This window comes from Aspergillus terreus, genomic scaffold (genome assembly GCF_000149615.1).
Source record: "Aspergillus terreus NIH2624 scaffold_5 genomic scaffold, whole genome shotgun sequence".
Classification (NCBI taxonomy): domain Eukaryota; kingdom Fungi; phylum Ascomycota; class Eurotiomycetes; order Eurotiales; family Aspergillaceae; genus Aspergillus; species Aspergillus terreus.
This window is the reverse complement of record NT_165928.1, coordinates 377,967-394,425: the sequence shown is the minus strand read 5'-3', so window position 1 is coordinate 394,425 and position 16,459 is coordinate 377,967. Positions and strand designations below refer to the sequence as shown.

General features: G+C 53.1%; 7 protein-coding genes across 7 annotated transcripts; 3 read left to right on the top strand and 4 right to left on the bottom strand.

The window, feature by feature from the left end:
- Positions 1-481: 481 nt before the first annotated feature.
- ATEG_03701 (putative MFS multidrug transporter) lies at positions 482-2,004 on the bottom strand (the record flags this gene model as incomplete). Its single annotated transcript, XM_001212879.1, has 6 exons — positions 482-556; positions 663-1,281; positions 1,332-1,365; positions 1,422-1,566; positions 1,619-1,876; positions 1,936-2,004. The coding sequence occupies 6 exons, from the start codon at positions 2,002-2,004 to the stop codon at positions 482-484; spliced, it is 1,200 nt and encodes a 399-aa protein (XP_001212879.1).
- Positions 2,005-2,606: 602 nt separating this feature from the next.
- On the bottom strand, positions 2,607-3,945 carry ATEG_03700 (methionine aminopeptidase MAP1; the record flags this gene model as incomplete). The annotated part of the gene is made up of 3 exons (XM_001212878.1): positions 2,607-3,269; positions 3,325-3,726; positions 3,808-3,945. The coding sequence occupies 3 exons, from the start codon at positions 3,943-3,945 to the stop codon at positions 2,607-2,609; spliced, it is 1,203 nt and encodes a 400-aa protein (XP_001212878.1).
- A 356-nt stretch (positions 3,946-4,301) lies between these two features.
- bna4 (kynurenine 3-monooxygenase) lies at positions 4,302-6,229 on the top strand (the record flags this gene model as incomplete). The annotated part of the gene is made up of 3 exons (XM_001212877.1): positions 4,302-4,419; positions 4,793-5,007; positions 5,060-6,229. The coding sequence occupies 3 exons, from the start codon at positions 4,302-4,304 to the stop codon at positions 6,227-6,229; spliced, it is 1,503 nt and encodes a 500-aa protein (XP_001212877.1).
- Positions 6,230-6,761: 532 nt separating this feature from the next.
- On the top strand, positions 6,762-7,259 carry ATEG_03698 (uncharacterized protein; the record flags this gene model as incomplete). The annotated part of the gene is made up of 2 exons (XM_001212876.1): positions 6,762-7,117; positions 7,205-7,259. The coding sequence occupies 2 exons, from the start codon at positions 6,762-6,764 to the stop codon at positions 7,257-7,259; spliced, it is 411 nt and encodes a 136-aa protein (XP_001212876.1).
- Positions 7,260-8,665: 1,406 nt separating this feature from the next.
- On the bottom strand, positions 8,666-9,737 carry ATEG_03697 (uncharacterized protein; the record flags this gene model as incomplete). Its single annotated transcript, XM_001212875.1, has 2 exons — positions 8,666-9,495; positions 9,713-9,737. 2 exons carry the CDS (start codon positions 9,735-9,737, stop codon positions 8,666-8,668), a joined length of 855 nt encoding a protein of 284 aa, XP_001212875.1.
- A 2,028-nt stretch (positions 9,738-11,765) lies between these two features.
- On the bottom strand, positions 11,766-13,019 carry ATEG_03696 (uncharacterized protein; the record flags this gene model as incomplete). Its single annotated transcript, XM_001212874.1, has 3 exons — positions 11,766-11,828; positions 11,899-12,437; positions 12,545-13,019. The coding sequence occupies 3 exons, from the start codon at positions 13,017-13,019 to the stop codon at positions 11,766-11,768; spliced, it is 1,077 nt and encodes a 358-aa protein (XP_001212874.1).
- Positions 13,020-14,789: 1,770 nt separating this feature from the next.
- ATEG_03695 (uncharacterized protein) lies at positions 14,790-16,376 on the top strand (the record flags this gene model as incomplete). The annotated part of the gene is made up of 3 exons (XM_001212873.1): positions 14,790-14,827; positions 14,876-15,042; positions 15,091-16,376. 3 exons carry the CDS (start codon positions 14,790-14,792, stop codon positions 16,374-16,376), a joined length of 1,491 nt encoding a protein of 496 aa, XP_001212873.1.
- Positions 16,377-16,459: the final 83 nt, after the last annotated feature.

Here is a 16,459-nt window from a genome sequence, read left to right as displayed (position 1 = left end):
ATCTAGCAGACAACATCACAGTCAGGAAATATTGACATGGGTCTCTATATATTTTATCTATATACATCGCTATCATTCGTTTCATGTTTGACACATCATGCATCTAGATCTATCCACCACTCATTTATACGCATGTCCCTTCTCTTAAACCTCCCCGTTCTCTCTTTCTTCGATTTATTCGCAGTGTTATGCACCGTCTATCTTAATAGCACTCAACGAGTCAGCTTCCTCTCGCGAATGAACAAGCTACTGATGAAGGCAAAGAACACAATGCCGATCATGAAAGCGAAGCCCTTATTGGTTGCCCAGCCGTAGCATCCTCGCACGACCTGTCCCACGGCCGGATCAAGGGTCTTGATGTAGTCGAGACTCTGGCGTACACCATCCACAATGCGATCGATGTCCTTGCTGTCACGCAGAGCCGACCGGAGGCGATCCCGTAGGCCCTGCTGAACCACGGTCGAAGAAAGGGACAGTCCGATCACAGATCCGAGAGACCGGAACAGGTATGAGCAGGCTGTGACCACTGCCAGATCATCAGGACCAGAGTTGGATACTACCACATGTCAGTATTGCAATCGCTACGGAAGCGAATGCCTTAACTTACTCAAGCTGATCAATGCCGATGTAACGCCAATCCCGTTACCAAACGCTGCACATACTGTGCCCAGGATGAAGGCAACCAGGCTATCGGCAACACCGCCCGAAAAAAGCGTGATGATGGCCAACCCCAGTGTGAGCAGAGAGTAGGCAATCACCGTCAGCCAGTAAAATTTTCCAGTCCATTTCATGACAAACCCGGCAAAAAGCGAGCCGGATACAGCGGCCAAAATGCAAGGTAGAAGACGAAGCCCCGCCACAGTGGCAGACACGCCGTCCACTGCCTGGAAGTACAGCGGAATGTAGAACAGTGCGGCAAGCCAGCCTCCGAAGCTGAAGAAGTTACAACCATAGGCGGCCATGAATGTCCGGTTAAAGATAATATGGCCAGGTGCAAACGGTTCAGCCGCATAATAGATCTCCACGATGATAAAGAGTGCGAATAAGACGATCGAAACGCTCAGGGAAATAATGGTAATCGGTAGTGTCCAGGAAACATTGCTTCCGCGGTCGAGACCCAGCAGAAAACCCAGAACGGCTCCCACCAGGACGATTGCTCCAGGGAAATCGATACGACGAAGCTTGTCCTTCCAGTGACTATCCTCCCGACTGGGAATGTCGAGCATGATAGACACGGCAATGAAGGCCAGAATGCAGAGGGGAACTTGAGCGATAAAAGCCCTAGTACATGTTAGTGCAATCCGCGGTCAAAGCTGTAATGCTTTACTGACCATCGCCAACCAATGTAATCAGCCAAGATACCACCTGCGCCAGAGACCGTTAGACCAATGGATGTAGATTGCATAATGGAAAGCGTTTACCTAGGGGGGCTCCAGTTCCAGATCCCGTTGCGTAGATGATGTTGACCACTCCCTGCCATACTCCGCGGTCCCGAAGGGGAACAATATCGCTCATGAGGATGCTGACCACGGTGGTCATACCACCGCCGCCGATGCCTTGGAAGACCTGTCGACGTGGATTAGTCAAGGGTCATGTTAAGAGCCTAATCTAGACATACACGAGCAGCAATCAAGTGATAGATGTTCTGAGACAGACCACAGCCCAGGCAGCCGGTCCCGAAAATAGCATACGCCCATAACAAGCAAGCTTTCCGACCAAAGATATCGCTCAGTTTCCCATACAAGGGCTGAAACGACGTCAATGTAAGGAAGTAGGACGTTGCGATCCAGCTCGTCAAGTTCAATGCCTTGAGATCGCTGCCGATTTTACCAGAGCTGGCCACGATGATCGTCTGGTCCGCAGCCGAGAGAAAGATCTAAGCCATAGAAGTTCAGTACATGCGATTCTAAACCCGGAAACGGGTCAAATACATACACCAATTGAGATAGCAGGCACAATATATCTGAGTTTGTTGCGCGCCTCTGTGGTATCCTTGCTTTGCATCTCCTCGTCGGCAGTTCCATTCCTCTGTTCGACCTCGGCCTCGGGTTCCCGTAACCCACCGATGGCACCGGTAGAGGGAGGATGAGGCGCATTGCCGTTGCTCTGAGGTCCCAGCAATGGGGATGTCTCTGTTGCAATGCGTTCTGAAGACATATCGGTCATGCAGTACTCACCATCTCCACCACGCAGAGGGTTGAATAGATGGGATGAAGCGAATGCTGCGAGAGGGGGCTGACTGAGTCAAGAAAGTCAGGTCACGTGTAGATAAGCAAATGAGGAGATTCAAGTTTGCAGTGTCGTGATTGGCGTTGTCGGCAGCTCGGTTTGCCGATCTCTCCTGAAGCGGAAGTCGATACGCGATTGGGAGGATCCTCCACGCGGACTGTGCACATCCCGGTTTGTCATCTTTCAATACAGTCAATGGGCCTATGTCTTACAATGCAGGAATGGATGATACATGCAATTAACGAGAAACTCCTTGGTCATGCGGCTCATGAATCTCTTTGACACAAAAAAAGGAACAAGATGTTAAGTTAGAAAGGATATAGCGTTAACCCGCAGTCGTTAGCTCTATTTAGCAGAAAATGCAATAGCATATCCAATCATGCCTCCGTCTTGGCTTCCTCGGTAACAGGCATAGGTATAGGGCCACCGGGCGAGTCAGGGAGACGTGCAGTCAACACTTCGACGCCGTCCTCGGTGACGAGCAGAGTGTGTTCGAATTGAGCAGACAGAGAGCCGTCGGCGGTAGTACTGGTCCAATCATCCGGCCAGGTACGGTCACGATGCGTTCCCAAGTTGATCATGGGCTCAATGGTGAAGCACATGCCCGGTTTCGCAGTTCCGACAGCTTTGTTCTTCGCGTAGTGGGGAACATTAGGAGCACAATGGAACAGCTGGTTGATGCCGTGTCCGCAATAACTCTTGACCACACTACAGTTCCGGCTCTTGGCATGTTTCTCAATGACATTTCCGGGATCGCGGAAGAGCATCCCGGGCTTGACCAGCTCGATTGACTTGTCCAAGCACTCTCGTGCCGTCTCGACCACCCGGACAGCATCCGCATTCGACCGAGCCTTCTCGCCCACATAGTAGGTCTCATTAAGATCGCCGTGGAAGCCGTTATGGTACAGGGTCACGTCAATGTTGATAATGTCGCCGTCTTCGAGAGGGCGCTGGTCCGGAATACCGTGGCAGATCGTCTCGTTAATGGACGTGCAGACAGACTTGGGGAAATGGACGTAGTTCAGCGGCGAGGGGTAAGACTAGAAATGGATCAGTACCCAATCCTGTGGCGTTCCCAGCAGTGTAATCGCTTACATTGCGCTCTATGCAGGCCTTATGCACCACCTCGTCAATGTAATCGGTCGTCACACCAGGCTTGACCTCGCGCGCCGCAATATCCAACACCTCACGAGCCAGACGGCAGACCTTTCGCATACCCTCCTGTTGCTCCTTGTTCAAGATGGTGATGTTGTGGCGGCCAACAAACTTCTGTTCCGAACGAGGGATGCCATCCTTTGCATAGTCGGGGTGGGGGATGGACTTCGGGACGGTGCGCATAGGCGAGAGGGGGTAGACGGGTCTCAGGGGACCGGCGAACTGGTACGAAGGAAATGGATTGTAGTGTCCCGTGGCTGGATCTGGTTCAGAAACTACTTTTGGAGGAAAGATGTTGGTGAGGAAATTACTCTTCGCTTTATGGAGAGTCTTGTGCTCGCTCTATTTCCCGAGTCAGTATGTTCAAACGGCTTAGACATGAATTACACACGTGAGCCGTATAGGTCACGTCAGGCCGCCTACCCAGCTCCGCTTGAAACAGTCTTGCGAGCAGAAAAAGCTATCGCTACCCTGCTTGAGGCACGTTGGGCACTGGAGAGTGCCTGCGATCTTGTCGCAATCCACGCCCATGCATTTCCGCGAGGCGACTTCCGCAGCCATGGTAGATAGAGCCGATCCGGAGGACGTCTATTTGGGTATCAATATAACGGACGAGAAGAAAGGTGAAAAATACGGGCGCCTTGCAAATCGATAATAAAGGTGGAGGAGGAAAAATCAAGCAAATCCCCCGCGGATGTGATTGCCTTCTTACCTATCTGGGACTAGCAGCCGCGCGCTTATTCTCACGTAAGCACGGTTAACACCGGCGATACTCCGATGTCACGTGGACACCGGCTGACACAAGGTTCCTGGATGATTCACGCCGTTATCAGCCAACATTCCTTTTTGAGCTCCCTTGCATCTGTGAAGAGAAGGTTGCGAAGAGCTGTGCTCAATTACTCCTTGCATTCGTCGCAATGGCCCAATCTACAAAACAAAAAGTCGTCATTGTCGGAGCTGGCCCAGTGGGTTCCTTGGCAGCTCTGTATGCAGCCGCCCGCGGTGATGAGGTGGAGGTGTACGAGTTGCGTGGAGGTAAGCCAACTGTTGTTGATGTGTCACCTGCATGTTCCTGTCTTCTGCATATGTTGTAGAATTGGAACTGGCGGTGACCTCTGTGATATGTCGATCGTCATTTCAACAAGCTTATTCTATCTCACCACGTGGGTGGAATGCTCTGATGAATGCAGCCTTGGTGAGGCGAGAATCACCACCAATCTGGGTGCGAGATGGAGTTGTTGAAAGATACACGCAAGGGTATCTCAACTTCAATCGCTGATCACCAAGTGCCCATTCGTCGAGATTCCTTCCGTGACTGAAAGGATATGCTTGTCTCCATCTACATATCATAGTCGACCATTACTTTGGGTCTTCTGTAGACATTGTCTCACATTCTATGATATGGCAGATCTCCGGGACCCGTCAACGATCCCTCTAAATTTCACCAAGTCCATCAACCTTGCACTGTCCGAGCGCGGCATCAACGCCATGAGACATTCAAACCGGGAAGAAATGATCCACAAAGTCCTCGAAGAAGCAATTCCTATGCACGGACGTATGATCCACGGCAGGGATGACGGTAAACTATGGGAGGCTGCTCAGGCTTATGATGTCCACGGCCGGGTCGGTCTTCTTCATGCCTTCTTGTCGTATCTTAAGGTCTAACTCCCCGTAGTACATCAATGCAGCGGACCGCAGCACCCTGAATAATGCTCTCTTGGACGAGCTGGAGCGAACACCAAATGTCAACCTTTTCTTCAACCACAAGTTAACTGGCGCTGACTTCCGCGCAAACAAAGCATGGTTCGAACGCCGCATACCTGGGGAGTCGACCTCCGATCGCGTGGAGATTCAAGTCAACTTTGACTATTTGATCGGGGCGGACGGCGCGCATTCCGCATCCAGGTACCATATGATGAAGTATGCTCGCGTGGACTACCAGCAGGAATACATCGATACCCTGTGGTGCGAATTCCGCATCCCCCCTACGGATGACGGAGACTTCCGCATCTCACCTAACCACCTGCACATCTGGCCTGGGAAGGAGTTCATGTTCATTGCGCTGCCGTCCGCGGATAAGTCCTTCACGTGCACTCTTTTCGCTCCTGCCGGTCACTACGCCCGTCTCAAGAGCTCTCCTCAGAACCTGCTCGAGTCTTTTGACACCCACTTTCCCGGCGTCTGCCCAGAGTTGATAACTCCAAAAGATCTCCAGGAGCAGTTTGAAACCAACCCGCACCTGCCACTGATCAGTATCAAATGCAAGCCACACCACTTTGACTCTAGTGTCGTCATTGTCGGCGACGCCGCTCATGCTGTGCTCCCATTCTATGGTCAGGGACTCAATGCTGGACTTGAGGATATTCGCGTCCTTTTCGAGATCATGGACAAACACGGTGTTTACAATCCGGACATCAGTCCCGAAATGCGTACGCTATCCCGCCAGGCAGCCTTTCAAGCCTACACCGATCAACGCATTGCGGATGCCCATGCTATCAATGATCTATCCAAACAAAATTATCTCGAAATGCGGTGGGGTGTAAAGCTGCCCTTGTACAAGCTGCGAAAGTCGATTGAAGAGACCCTCGATCGGTACGTACCTAGCTTGGGCTGGCAGACACAATATGCTCGCGTCAGCTTCAGCAACCAGCGCTACTCGGAGGTCATCAAAGCCGTCCGTAGACAGGGTCGGCTCCTCGGGTTCGGATTTATCTCCGCCATTGTTTCTGGTGTAGCGGTCGTCGGGATTCTCGCTTGGAAGAGACCTCGTGAGGCTTCCGTGTTGTCCGTTTTGAAATCATCCGCGCGGCAGCTGGGTGATGTATGGAGAAGCAAGTTCCGGTGATTGATAAGGTATTTACCGTCTCACACTGTCTCTTGCTATTTTGGGGGCAAATAACATGTAAACATGGATGATATCTGTGGTATAATTGCATAGCTGGAATATACATCGTACCGTCTGGTATACAACCTTTGTACGAGAATCCATCTGTTGACTGTAAATTGAAGTCATACCATTTTTCAAGTAGATACGCGAGTAGGGTTACTGGTTCCGCCATCCTCTCATTTCTCCCCCCTACCATCATCTTGATGCTCATCCCACTTTCGACCTCCTGTTCGTCTTTGATCTGAAAGAGAAATGGACGCCAGATATAAAGACACCAATTGTTTCCCTAAGGAACTGTGGCTGGAAAGAGAACTCCGGTTCGACCAGTTCCCCTTCACGTGGAAGCCCACCAAAAAAAATCAGCGAATACTCCCCGCGCATATCCAATGAGGAAGTAGAGGAACTGGGGGAGAGCTCGACATTCGGGGTTGCCATATACGACTGTGAGAGTGTCGAGGACCCTAGTCAGAAGGCCCGGCTGCTTGTATACATGCAGGTACCGTATGACGGCGCGACATCTCTCCGGCCACGTCTCCGCTCCCAGCAAGCCACGCACAAGTGGCATGGGTGTGCTACAGACGATCTCGAGATTTGGAAGGGTCTTTCACGTTGCCAGGACGTGTTCTCGGCGAGACTCCTGGGCTGCGAGGAGAAACTGCAAGGCGATGAGGATCCTGTCCCTGGTGGCTGGGCTCTCTACTGTCTTCTTTCAAAGGTCCCTGGCGTGGCCCTGGGTACTGGCGTGCTATACCAAGAAGATGGACTCAATGTTCAAGAGGGTCGTTTCTGGGAGCTTGACCGTCCTATCAGGGATGATATTCGTCACCAATTAGAAATCATTGTCAGGTATGTTGTCCAGCAGTTACATGGTCACTTGGTATTTTTATTAATGCCCATATTCGACGACAGAGGGCTGTATGCAGCTGGGGTTAGTGTCGCCCTGGGTGTGAAGAGCCTATTCTGGGATGACGATGCAAAGCGTCTGTAAGCCATTCCTTTCGCCAATGCAAGGTCGAGTCGTCATCTTCACTAACCCTGTCTTCACCAAAGATACATTGACGCCGCCTTCGAACTGTCCCCCCAGGGCTACACCAATAAACGCAGACCATGGTCGTTGGTCTGGTTTGACAGCCATGGGCTAGCAAAGAGCCCAGTTGATTCCAAAGCTCGCTCGCGTGCCAAACAGGATGTCACTATCTCCAGTCTGAAGGTTGGAGGTTCTAGGAGTTATTGTCGGGTCAAGTTGTTATTTAGGCTGAAGGGCTGGGTTATAAAAGATCGAGATTGCTCCTGACTGTGTTATTGTAATTTGGGAGGGTGGAGAGTTGCTAAGTGGAAGAACCCATGTCTCGATGATATTGTGTCTTTGCCGGATATGAAAACAACGGGAAGGGTTATGAATGGAATCACATTGGTCAGTTGACAGTAACCCTGAAAGATGTCAGAGGCGTGAAGTGCTCGTGTAGAGCATAGCAACCAGTATGCCCATTCTGGTCATCTGGGGTAAAGTTAACTGTTTCCTCCAGAGCGCGAGGATTGTAGGGACAATACTATCGACGCCTGGATAACCTGGTATCTCACTATCCTCCTTCCTGACATGTAGAGTATTCCAACGACCTCCGGTCCCTATCCAACTCCGCGTGGATACGGTCCAAATAGGAACGCCAAATCCGTGGCCAAGATCCCTCGTGGAACGGCGACCTCAACATTCCGGAAGATCCTCAAGACGAACAGGTACATCAGATTCACATAGACATAAACATAAACATAACTCATGAATATCCGAGACCAGAACCATCCCAGAACAAATAGCCACACCACAGACCCCCATCTCGACGGTGCGACGGGGCCGCCATGAACAAGATGAAAATCGCATATTAGGCCTTCACCCAGCGTGGTGGTACATAACCCAATCAAACAAAGACAACGTGCCACAAAGCATTATATCAATCTGCCGCCAATAGAAAACGTGGCTATCCCAGACTACAGCGCAAAGGATTGCAAAATAACCCCGCTAGTCTGCGACTGCCAATCGGACAAACAATCTCCGACACAACAATTCTGTATTATTCTCTTTCCCGGATAGACGTGAAGTAGGCTCCTGCGGCTGGACGCAAGGTGGGATGGGATGATCGATGCTATTCCAACGGCGTTCCTTATCCATGGCAGTAGAAAACCAGGGATTCCAATCCACGGAAAAGGAGGGACATTCCATAGAATCCACGGCCACATTTTAACCCATGGGCATACCATCTGGGAAACCTGACAAAGGGGCATAACCATTCCTCGGGAGGTGGGACATCAAGCATATTCCAACCGGACTGGAAAAACGGAGCAAATCTGGCCATAAAGTGGGAGGTGTCAAATCATAATGCTGAAACAATCCAAAACAGCTCAAGGGCTCGCAAATTTCACACGCCGGCTGCGTCTCTCCTGGATCCGCTTCTCGGTGTCAATATAGAGCTGGTCCAAGAATTCCATGGCAGTGGCATCTTTGAGGATTTTGGCAACCTGGATGCCGGCAGAGATAAGCTGGAGCACATTTCGATCATCCTTGATCGGCCGGGACTGATGCTTGGCAGCATGCCTCATCTCTAGGGAGTTTTCCAGGACGGTGACCAGCTGCTTGATCTGCTGGTTATACAGGACCCGGGCGGGAATGCGACGCTTGGTGGCCAGTCTCTTGAGAAGATACACCCATTCGGTCCACTCACGGTCCGACGGCACCCTCACCTTTCTCTTGTCCGGTTCCACGGGAATTGGGAACTGGTACTTGGCAACAAAGTCGAAGGCACATTGTGACAGTCGATCGTTCACTGAATTCAGGATACGATCTTGCTCTGAGACATCAAGATTAGTAGGCAGATGGGGCAGTTCCCTTCCTTGCGCCAGGATGACGCGCTCGGAGGGCATGTCCAGTAACTGGCAGGGGCCGTCAAATTCATCCCGGTTGGAGGGCCGTCGTTGCGAGTGATACCGCGTGTTGTTTTTCAGTTTCTCGGCCGCCCGTCGGCTGTTTCGCTCCACGACGTACTCTTGACTCTCTGGAGGGGCAGAGAAATTGTAGTCACGTCGGAGAGCCTCTGGTGGAATGGGAGCCGGATGGCTCCACTCCCGGTACAGCGCAGGCGGCCGGGTCACTGGCCCAACGGGTGAGACAATGACGCTCCCAGAGGGGTGGGAAGTCACGGGAAGACCGTTGTAAGACACGGGATACTCGAAGTCTGGCGAGATGTGTTTCGGAGGCCTCGTGGTTTGAATATGAGTCTCTATGGAAAGGGACTCCCGGCGTGGAGGCGAATACCGAGTCATGCTAGATGGGGAAGATTGAGAGTCTCAGTATGATAGAAAAGTCTCTCCAAAGTGGGAGGGGAAGAGGGGTATGACACGGGATACTTGTATACCTTGGGTGGTACATCCGCGACGCATCTCCAGACGCACCGTAAATCGGCGGCTGCTGAGACATCATGGCGCTGTATAAAGTGAGCTTCCTGCAATGCGCAGAGTCGACGGAAAGCCGCGGGAATAAGGGTTAGGGGAAGGGAAGATGCTCGCAGGAGCTAACCTATGATGGGACCAAGAATCGGAATCGCTGCTTGAAGAATGCGTGCAGGATCCGCTGCTTGGCGTTGTTCCAGAGAAATAGCTGAAAGTCGAAGGCATTGCCATCAATGGGGGAGGCAAAACAGGAGGCATAGGGTATATAAATACGAAGCTGACGGTGGATCCAGACAGAGTGTGAAACGGGACGGATGATCCAGGGACATCCAAGTTTGGGAGCCCGGGACAGCGCCTGATTGCAAAGCGGCGATTATAGTTCAATATCGAGCACAGATAACAGCCAGGGTGAGAGCCCAATCCTGGAGAACTGGAGACGGGCTTTCTCGGTTCCCTAACGTCCGTCAACGGGAGAAGCGACGGGGCACGTAACGCTCCCCACCGTGGCAAAGGGGGCACTTGGAGGCGATGGTCTTTTCTTGCCTGGGACAAGCTTCACGCGGGATGTCCAGAGTATGAAAGATGATGGCCGACGCAGCTTTATCTGAGCATCAGCCGAATCGGAGAGATCGCTTTCGATATGCGCTGCGGACAGGGTTGGCGGAGTCGACTCCTCTAGGGAAAGGATGAGGACCCGTTGTCGCTAAATAAGCGTTTCTATTATTACAAAGGAGCATACTCTCTCCGTGAAGAACAACAAAGCGCTATGGGCCACTCACCCGATGCTCTGTTGTTCTGCGGTCAATCAGGTGCCTCGCTGGAGTGAAGCGCGTCACCACCGACTAGACGGATAAAAGCCGAGAAAGCCATTCACAAACGGAACATACGCCCTCCCCGAAATGCTGATCGTATCCCTAAACGCGATGGATCCTCACGGGACAGGAGGGAAAAAAGCAAAAGGATCCTCCGCTGAGTTGGGTGTTTTGGGCAGCAATGACCGGAGCCAGCAGGGCGCACATGCACGTACACCATCCTGACAGGCTCCTATCGTGGATCGCTCAGTCGAGAAGGCCGCGCCCCGATGGAATTTCCCCGCAGATGGCCAGTGGATTTGGCTGCATGCGAGGTGCAGAGAGGATGGTGAACATCGGATGTCGTTGGGGGAGTTGCGCGAACCGCAGAGTGGCGGCTAAGCAACTAAACAACTAGTCTACGCCCTGGTAGCTCCCTTCCCCCCCATTCCAGGAATCCGCTCGTCGATACTAAGTGCCAGCAGATTGACATTCGAGACATGCATTATTCTAGTTGCAGTCGCTTGGCAAAAGTGTCTGTCCATCGAAGCTGGTGTGGGGTTGGTCTGGCCGACAACTCGTCGATCCTATGGAGCCCGATACGTACGAGAGATGATAAGGTGGCCAATTATAGGACCTAGATGCAAAGGACAGGCGAGCCCCAAGCCGATGACAAAAGTTGCTCGACCTGGGCAGATGGCGGCCCGATGTCCAGACTGTCCTCTGGACAGCATGGATCTTCGCTCTTCCAACTGGGATATGGGCATACACAGGCTCCAGGAGAGTTGGGCATACACATCAGTGCGTATCTTGTTGCCCGAGCTGCGGGCCATGAGCTGACTCGTCAGCATCGGAAGGGTAGGATACTCGGAAAGGTCCGTCTGAGAACATAGCGCCCTCAACCGTAGGACGCTTGGCTGCGTTGTGGGTTGTCTTGATGTCAAACATTCCAGGGTCTAGAGTGGCTATCTGCCAATCGACATAGGCCTCAAGTCCTCGGATACAGCTATACAATAGGCGAGAACTCGTCAAAGAAGCGAAGGCTGCAGTTGGTCGGATAGCCCCGTACCGTCAAGGGTCTTGTCAAACGCTGCGCAACAATAGCATACACATTGTGCCCCAAGGAAGCGTCAAGAAACCATGGTTCGTTTCAATTCTGCAGACAAAATGGGATTCAGAGCTAAGATAGTCCATGTTGCACAGAATGGCAAGTGCTCTGGGGCTGCTCCCAATAACAGGACTAGCCCAAGAGGAACGAAGCGAAGTCAGATTTTCTTCTTGTATGAAGCGCTGGCCGGCAGCTCAACTCCCAAGCGACGAGCATAATCCTGGGGATTCTATTAGTAAACTACAGAAGAAGACATTGAAGTGCGCGCATCCTGGCCACATGCAACCTACTTCGCAGCTGAGCCGAATCCCATCGTCAATGTTCACCCGAGGCTCAAACCCCAGAATCGCCTTTGCCTTTTCGCCGCTGGCATATCGAACAGCACACGCATCCCAGACGCTTCCGCGGCTGATGGTGGTCGTCGTGCCGAATATCCATGTTAGGAACTCAAGCACCAGCCCAACGAGGTACGCCAGCACCTGCGGGATGCGAATCTGAAAGGGTGGGGTGTAACCGAAATGAGCCCAAATGGCAAGACAAAAGTCGCGAAAGGTGATGGGTTCGTTATTCTGAATGAAGAAGGCCTCACCGGCTGCCGTTCGTGTCGTCAACAAGTTCTCGGCGGCAAGGACGTGTGCATCTGCCACGTTGGTGACATAGGTCACGTCCCATAGGTTCCGGCCGTTCCCAATGATGAAGGGAGTTTCCCCCTTGGCAATGCATGCGTGTATTGCGGGGACTAATTGATAGTCTCCTGGACCACAGAGAACGGACGGCCGGAGGGCACAAGTGGCCAACATATCACAGGACTCCTTCAGGACGAGAGCCTCTGCAGCTGCCTGGCGTTGGTCAGAATAATGTTAGTAAACTATACGAGCCGTGGCCCCGTCGTATGAAAGGGCGCCAATTAGCAGGGAAGCTCAACCTTAGATTCACCATAGATGAGAGAGGTCTGTGGAATTGGCCATTCCTCGTTGATGTTGATGTAGGGGGAATCCATGTTATCAGTGACGACGCAGCAAGTACTAGTGTAAACGAAGCCCTTCACTCCGCTCTGCTTCGCGGCCTCCAGCATGTTCCTGGTTCCTTCGACATTGATCTTCCAGACACGTTTCTCCTGTCTTCGCGCGAATCGCTCCGCAAGGGCTGGGACGATCCCAGCAGTGTGTATGACCAGGTCTGGTTTGACTTGCTGGAGGGCCTGGCTGACTTTATCTGCATTGGTGACGTCGACCTGGATGAATGTGATACCATCCGGCACGACGTGATTTGGTCCTGGAGGATTCAGGTCTATGATCGTGAGGGCACACTCGGGATGCTTTTCCGCGATAGCTCTTGCGATTGCTGCTCCCACGAAGCCTGTTCCCCCGGAAATGAGGACATTGGTGAGGGGCGCCTTGCTTACGGACATGACGCGGTACACCCTGTCTAGGTGGCTTTTCGGTCTTGAGGCCACTTAAAAACGAGAACGGTCAGTTCATGGATGGGACATGAATGCGGAGGATGGTGGATGGCGAGGGGAAACATAAGGATTATGAAGAATGCATAAACAGGAAGGGCTGGTTGCCCAAGACGGTTAGCGCATTCCGTGGCTTTCACTCACCATACTGAAGGCCATTTCTCTATCAGGATAAAAAACATCTACATAGTTTAACTGGTTCATAAACTTGGAAATCCCGGCTAGTTACTATACAAGGTATCCATCCCAACAGTCGCAAATATCACAGATAGTACAAGGCATGGGAGGAGACATACACACTGCGACTGCCCAAACTCCGGTTGAAAATGCAAAACACCAATCCACAGGCAACATTCACACAAGTCGAGGTATATACCGTCCCCAGTCTAAAGCACCCGGCAGAGGACCAATCCTCCCACCTTCTTCTCCACGCACTCGCGCGCCTCCATGATGCCCCGATCCGTCGAGAGATAGAGACTCTCGCCGGGAGACCGCAGCCCCTCGACGTAGCCGCTCTTCTCGCCGCGAATGACCTGTCGCAGTCCAGCGACGTCGATGTTGATTCTGCGCTTCGGTTTGCTGACCATGCTCATCTTTCCCAGGACCGGCTCGCTCTGCCAGTACTTCAGTCCGAGCCAGAGTCGCCGCGAAGCGATATTACTCTGCGTTATCGGTTCGACTCCGTGAACTTCGTCATTGGCGACCGGATGGCCGAGAAGGATGTGAGACGGAGGAGGCGTAGGGCCGCCCGCGGACGACGGAGGAAATGTAGCCGGAGTTCTGCAGTGCCAGCGCAAGTTTCAGATGCAGCTGGGAGTTCGGAATGGACGTAAGACCGAGACGAGCTTTGGTGGCATTGTTTAAATGGGAGCAGACGTGGGCAAGATTGACGAGCGACATGGTGACCGCGAGGAATTGGCCCGATGAGGGCCTGTGGTGTGAAGGTGTGGAGGTTGCTGGAAGTTGTGGATTGGAGCCTGGAGGGAACGGTCAGTAAAATTCCCCGTCTTATAGTTGCATAGGGATTGGAGAGAACGCCTACCAGATGATGAGAGTGCAATGGCACAGCAAGTCGCAGAAACAACGTTCCTTCAATGGCAGATTGGATCTCCGGCCGATGATGCGGAAGCTCCAGATGAAATTTTCGGAGAAACCCTACCCCGGCTTATGTAATGCAACAACTTATATTGATGCCTCAGGCAGAGTTATAACTGTTCGTTGTATATCGTTTGTCCATCAACATTCCAAAACTCTTGCTTCTTTTCGACAGAAGAGGTTAATGGGCATCATTTTATGTCAGCCAGCTAGTTTCTTGTCGCGAAGTGGGAAGAAATTTTCCTCCTCCACGGCGCAATCCGCAGCCTACTCCGTACCTATTTCGGCTTTGTATAGTTCTGGTTCATCGGATTTATCATGTTGGGGCCTGACGTTTGGAAAATCATCAGGACTGACAAACACGACATACTTCTATATCAACTGACATTCAAGTCTCTCTTGCTCTTCAGGTCGGCAAGTCTCTGGGCAGCTTCAAAAGATCCAATCATGGCTGTTGTGTAAGCGCCGAGGTGAGGATGCTGCATTGCACAGGCCTATCACAGTCTCATGCCAGGGACCAGCTCTCTACCGCTCAAGATGCACCGATTTTCCCCTCTTTCTCTCTCTCCCGATCTTCTTTCGTTCCTCTGTCACCATCGTCAACTCTAGATCTGGTCCATCGCCATTATGCCTCCATTGTCTGGGGAAGAACGTATACTCACAGTGTAAGCAGTCCAAGACTCTATCGATGCCCCCGCTCTAACTCCTCATAGATTTGCTGATATCCACTACTATTTCTCCGCCCCAACACCCAAGCCGCTTCACCACCGCTTCGATAAAGGCTCATATCTCTATCTCTATCACAATGCGAGCCAGAGGAAGACCAGACTGGAGGTCGCCAATAATCCTGGCTCTCCAGACCAGGACGCCTTCAACGGGGGTGAGTGTCGCACTCTCACCGTCCGCGTTGTATACTGACCCATCCCAGCACTGGATCAAGTCCACATCGCCCATTCCACCAAGTTTCCCACCTTGTGCACCTTGACTGTGGACGGCGCAAACACACAAGCCTTTCCTCCGCCACCGACAAGCCCGTACGAATGGCATCTCCCCAGCACCACCGGCGAGCCCATGCGCCTCCACACGCTGGACATCTACTTCTGGACGCTCGACGACGCAACGCAATGCCTCGACCTCCTCGAACGTCACCTCGCCCCCGCGCAGGTCGCATCAGACCGACACCCATTCCCACCCCCGGCGCAGCACAACGTGAGCTCCGTCGTGCAACAACTCGAGCACGTCGCCATCGCAGACCCGGCCTACCAAAACGGCCAAACCCGCAACTCCCAGTCGGAGCCTGCATCGTTCCCCCAGCACCACCAGCCCGCCGCATCAACCTCTCCCTCCATCGCAACACCCAGCGCCATCCCCCCTCCGCCGCCCCCAATCACCGGGTCCCCAGGCGCCCAACAACACCAAAATGACACCCCCGCTCCCCTCCCATACAACCCTGCCGCCCCCGCCGCGCCAGAACCCATAAAGCACCGCGAAAAGACCCCTCCGCCCCCAATGGACGGCGCAGATGGCACCGGTCTCGCCGCCGCCGCTGCCGCAGACATCGCGGCGCCCCCAGGCGCCCCCTTCTCCCCGCAGCGCGCCAGCTTCACCACCACCAACAACAACTACACCACGACGTCCCAGTCCCTCCCTTACGCCATGCCAGGGAGCTACGCCTCGCCCCCGCCCAGCGCAGGCCTGCCCCCCGCCTTCCACGTCCCCACTTCCTCCATCCAGAGTCCCCCGCCGACCACCGTCCCCGCCGGCGTCCCCTCCTACACCCCGTCCTTCCTCGCCGGTAACAGCGGAAGCGCAGGTAGTACCACTCCCGGAGCCACGGGAACGACGATGTCCTTCGCTCCGCCGCCAAAAGACCCCTCTGCCCCGGTGTACCAGGCTCAGCCGCAGACCTCCTACGCCCTCCCGCCGCAGCTCCAGCAGCACCAACAGCAGTCGCAGCCGACACCGCCGCCGGGCGGGTACGCGAATTTCTCGTATGATACGCCGGCGCAGGCGCGCGCGCACACCGGCATCGGCGACTACGAGGTTCATAGTCAGCTGTATCGGCCGACGGAGGCGGAGGCGAACTCGTATCACCAGAAACATGCGCTGAAGGCGATGAATTCGGGGCAGAAGCCGCGGGGTTTGGAGGAGCGGGCGCATCGTGTAGAGAATAGTGTGAATAAGTTTTTGAAGAGGTTGGAGAAGAAGATATGATTGGTATTTGCTGTTGGGTTGGGCTCATTATTAGTTAGTCGGTTAAGTTACTACGTTGGCGTAGAGCAGCATGTGCTGGCAGA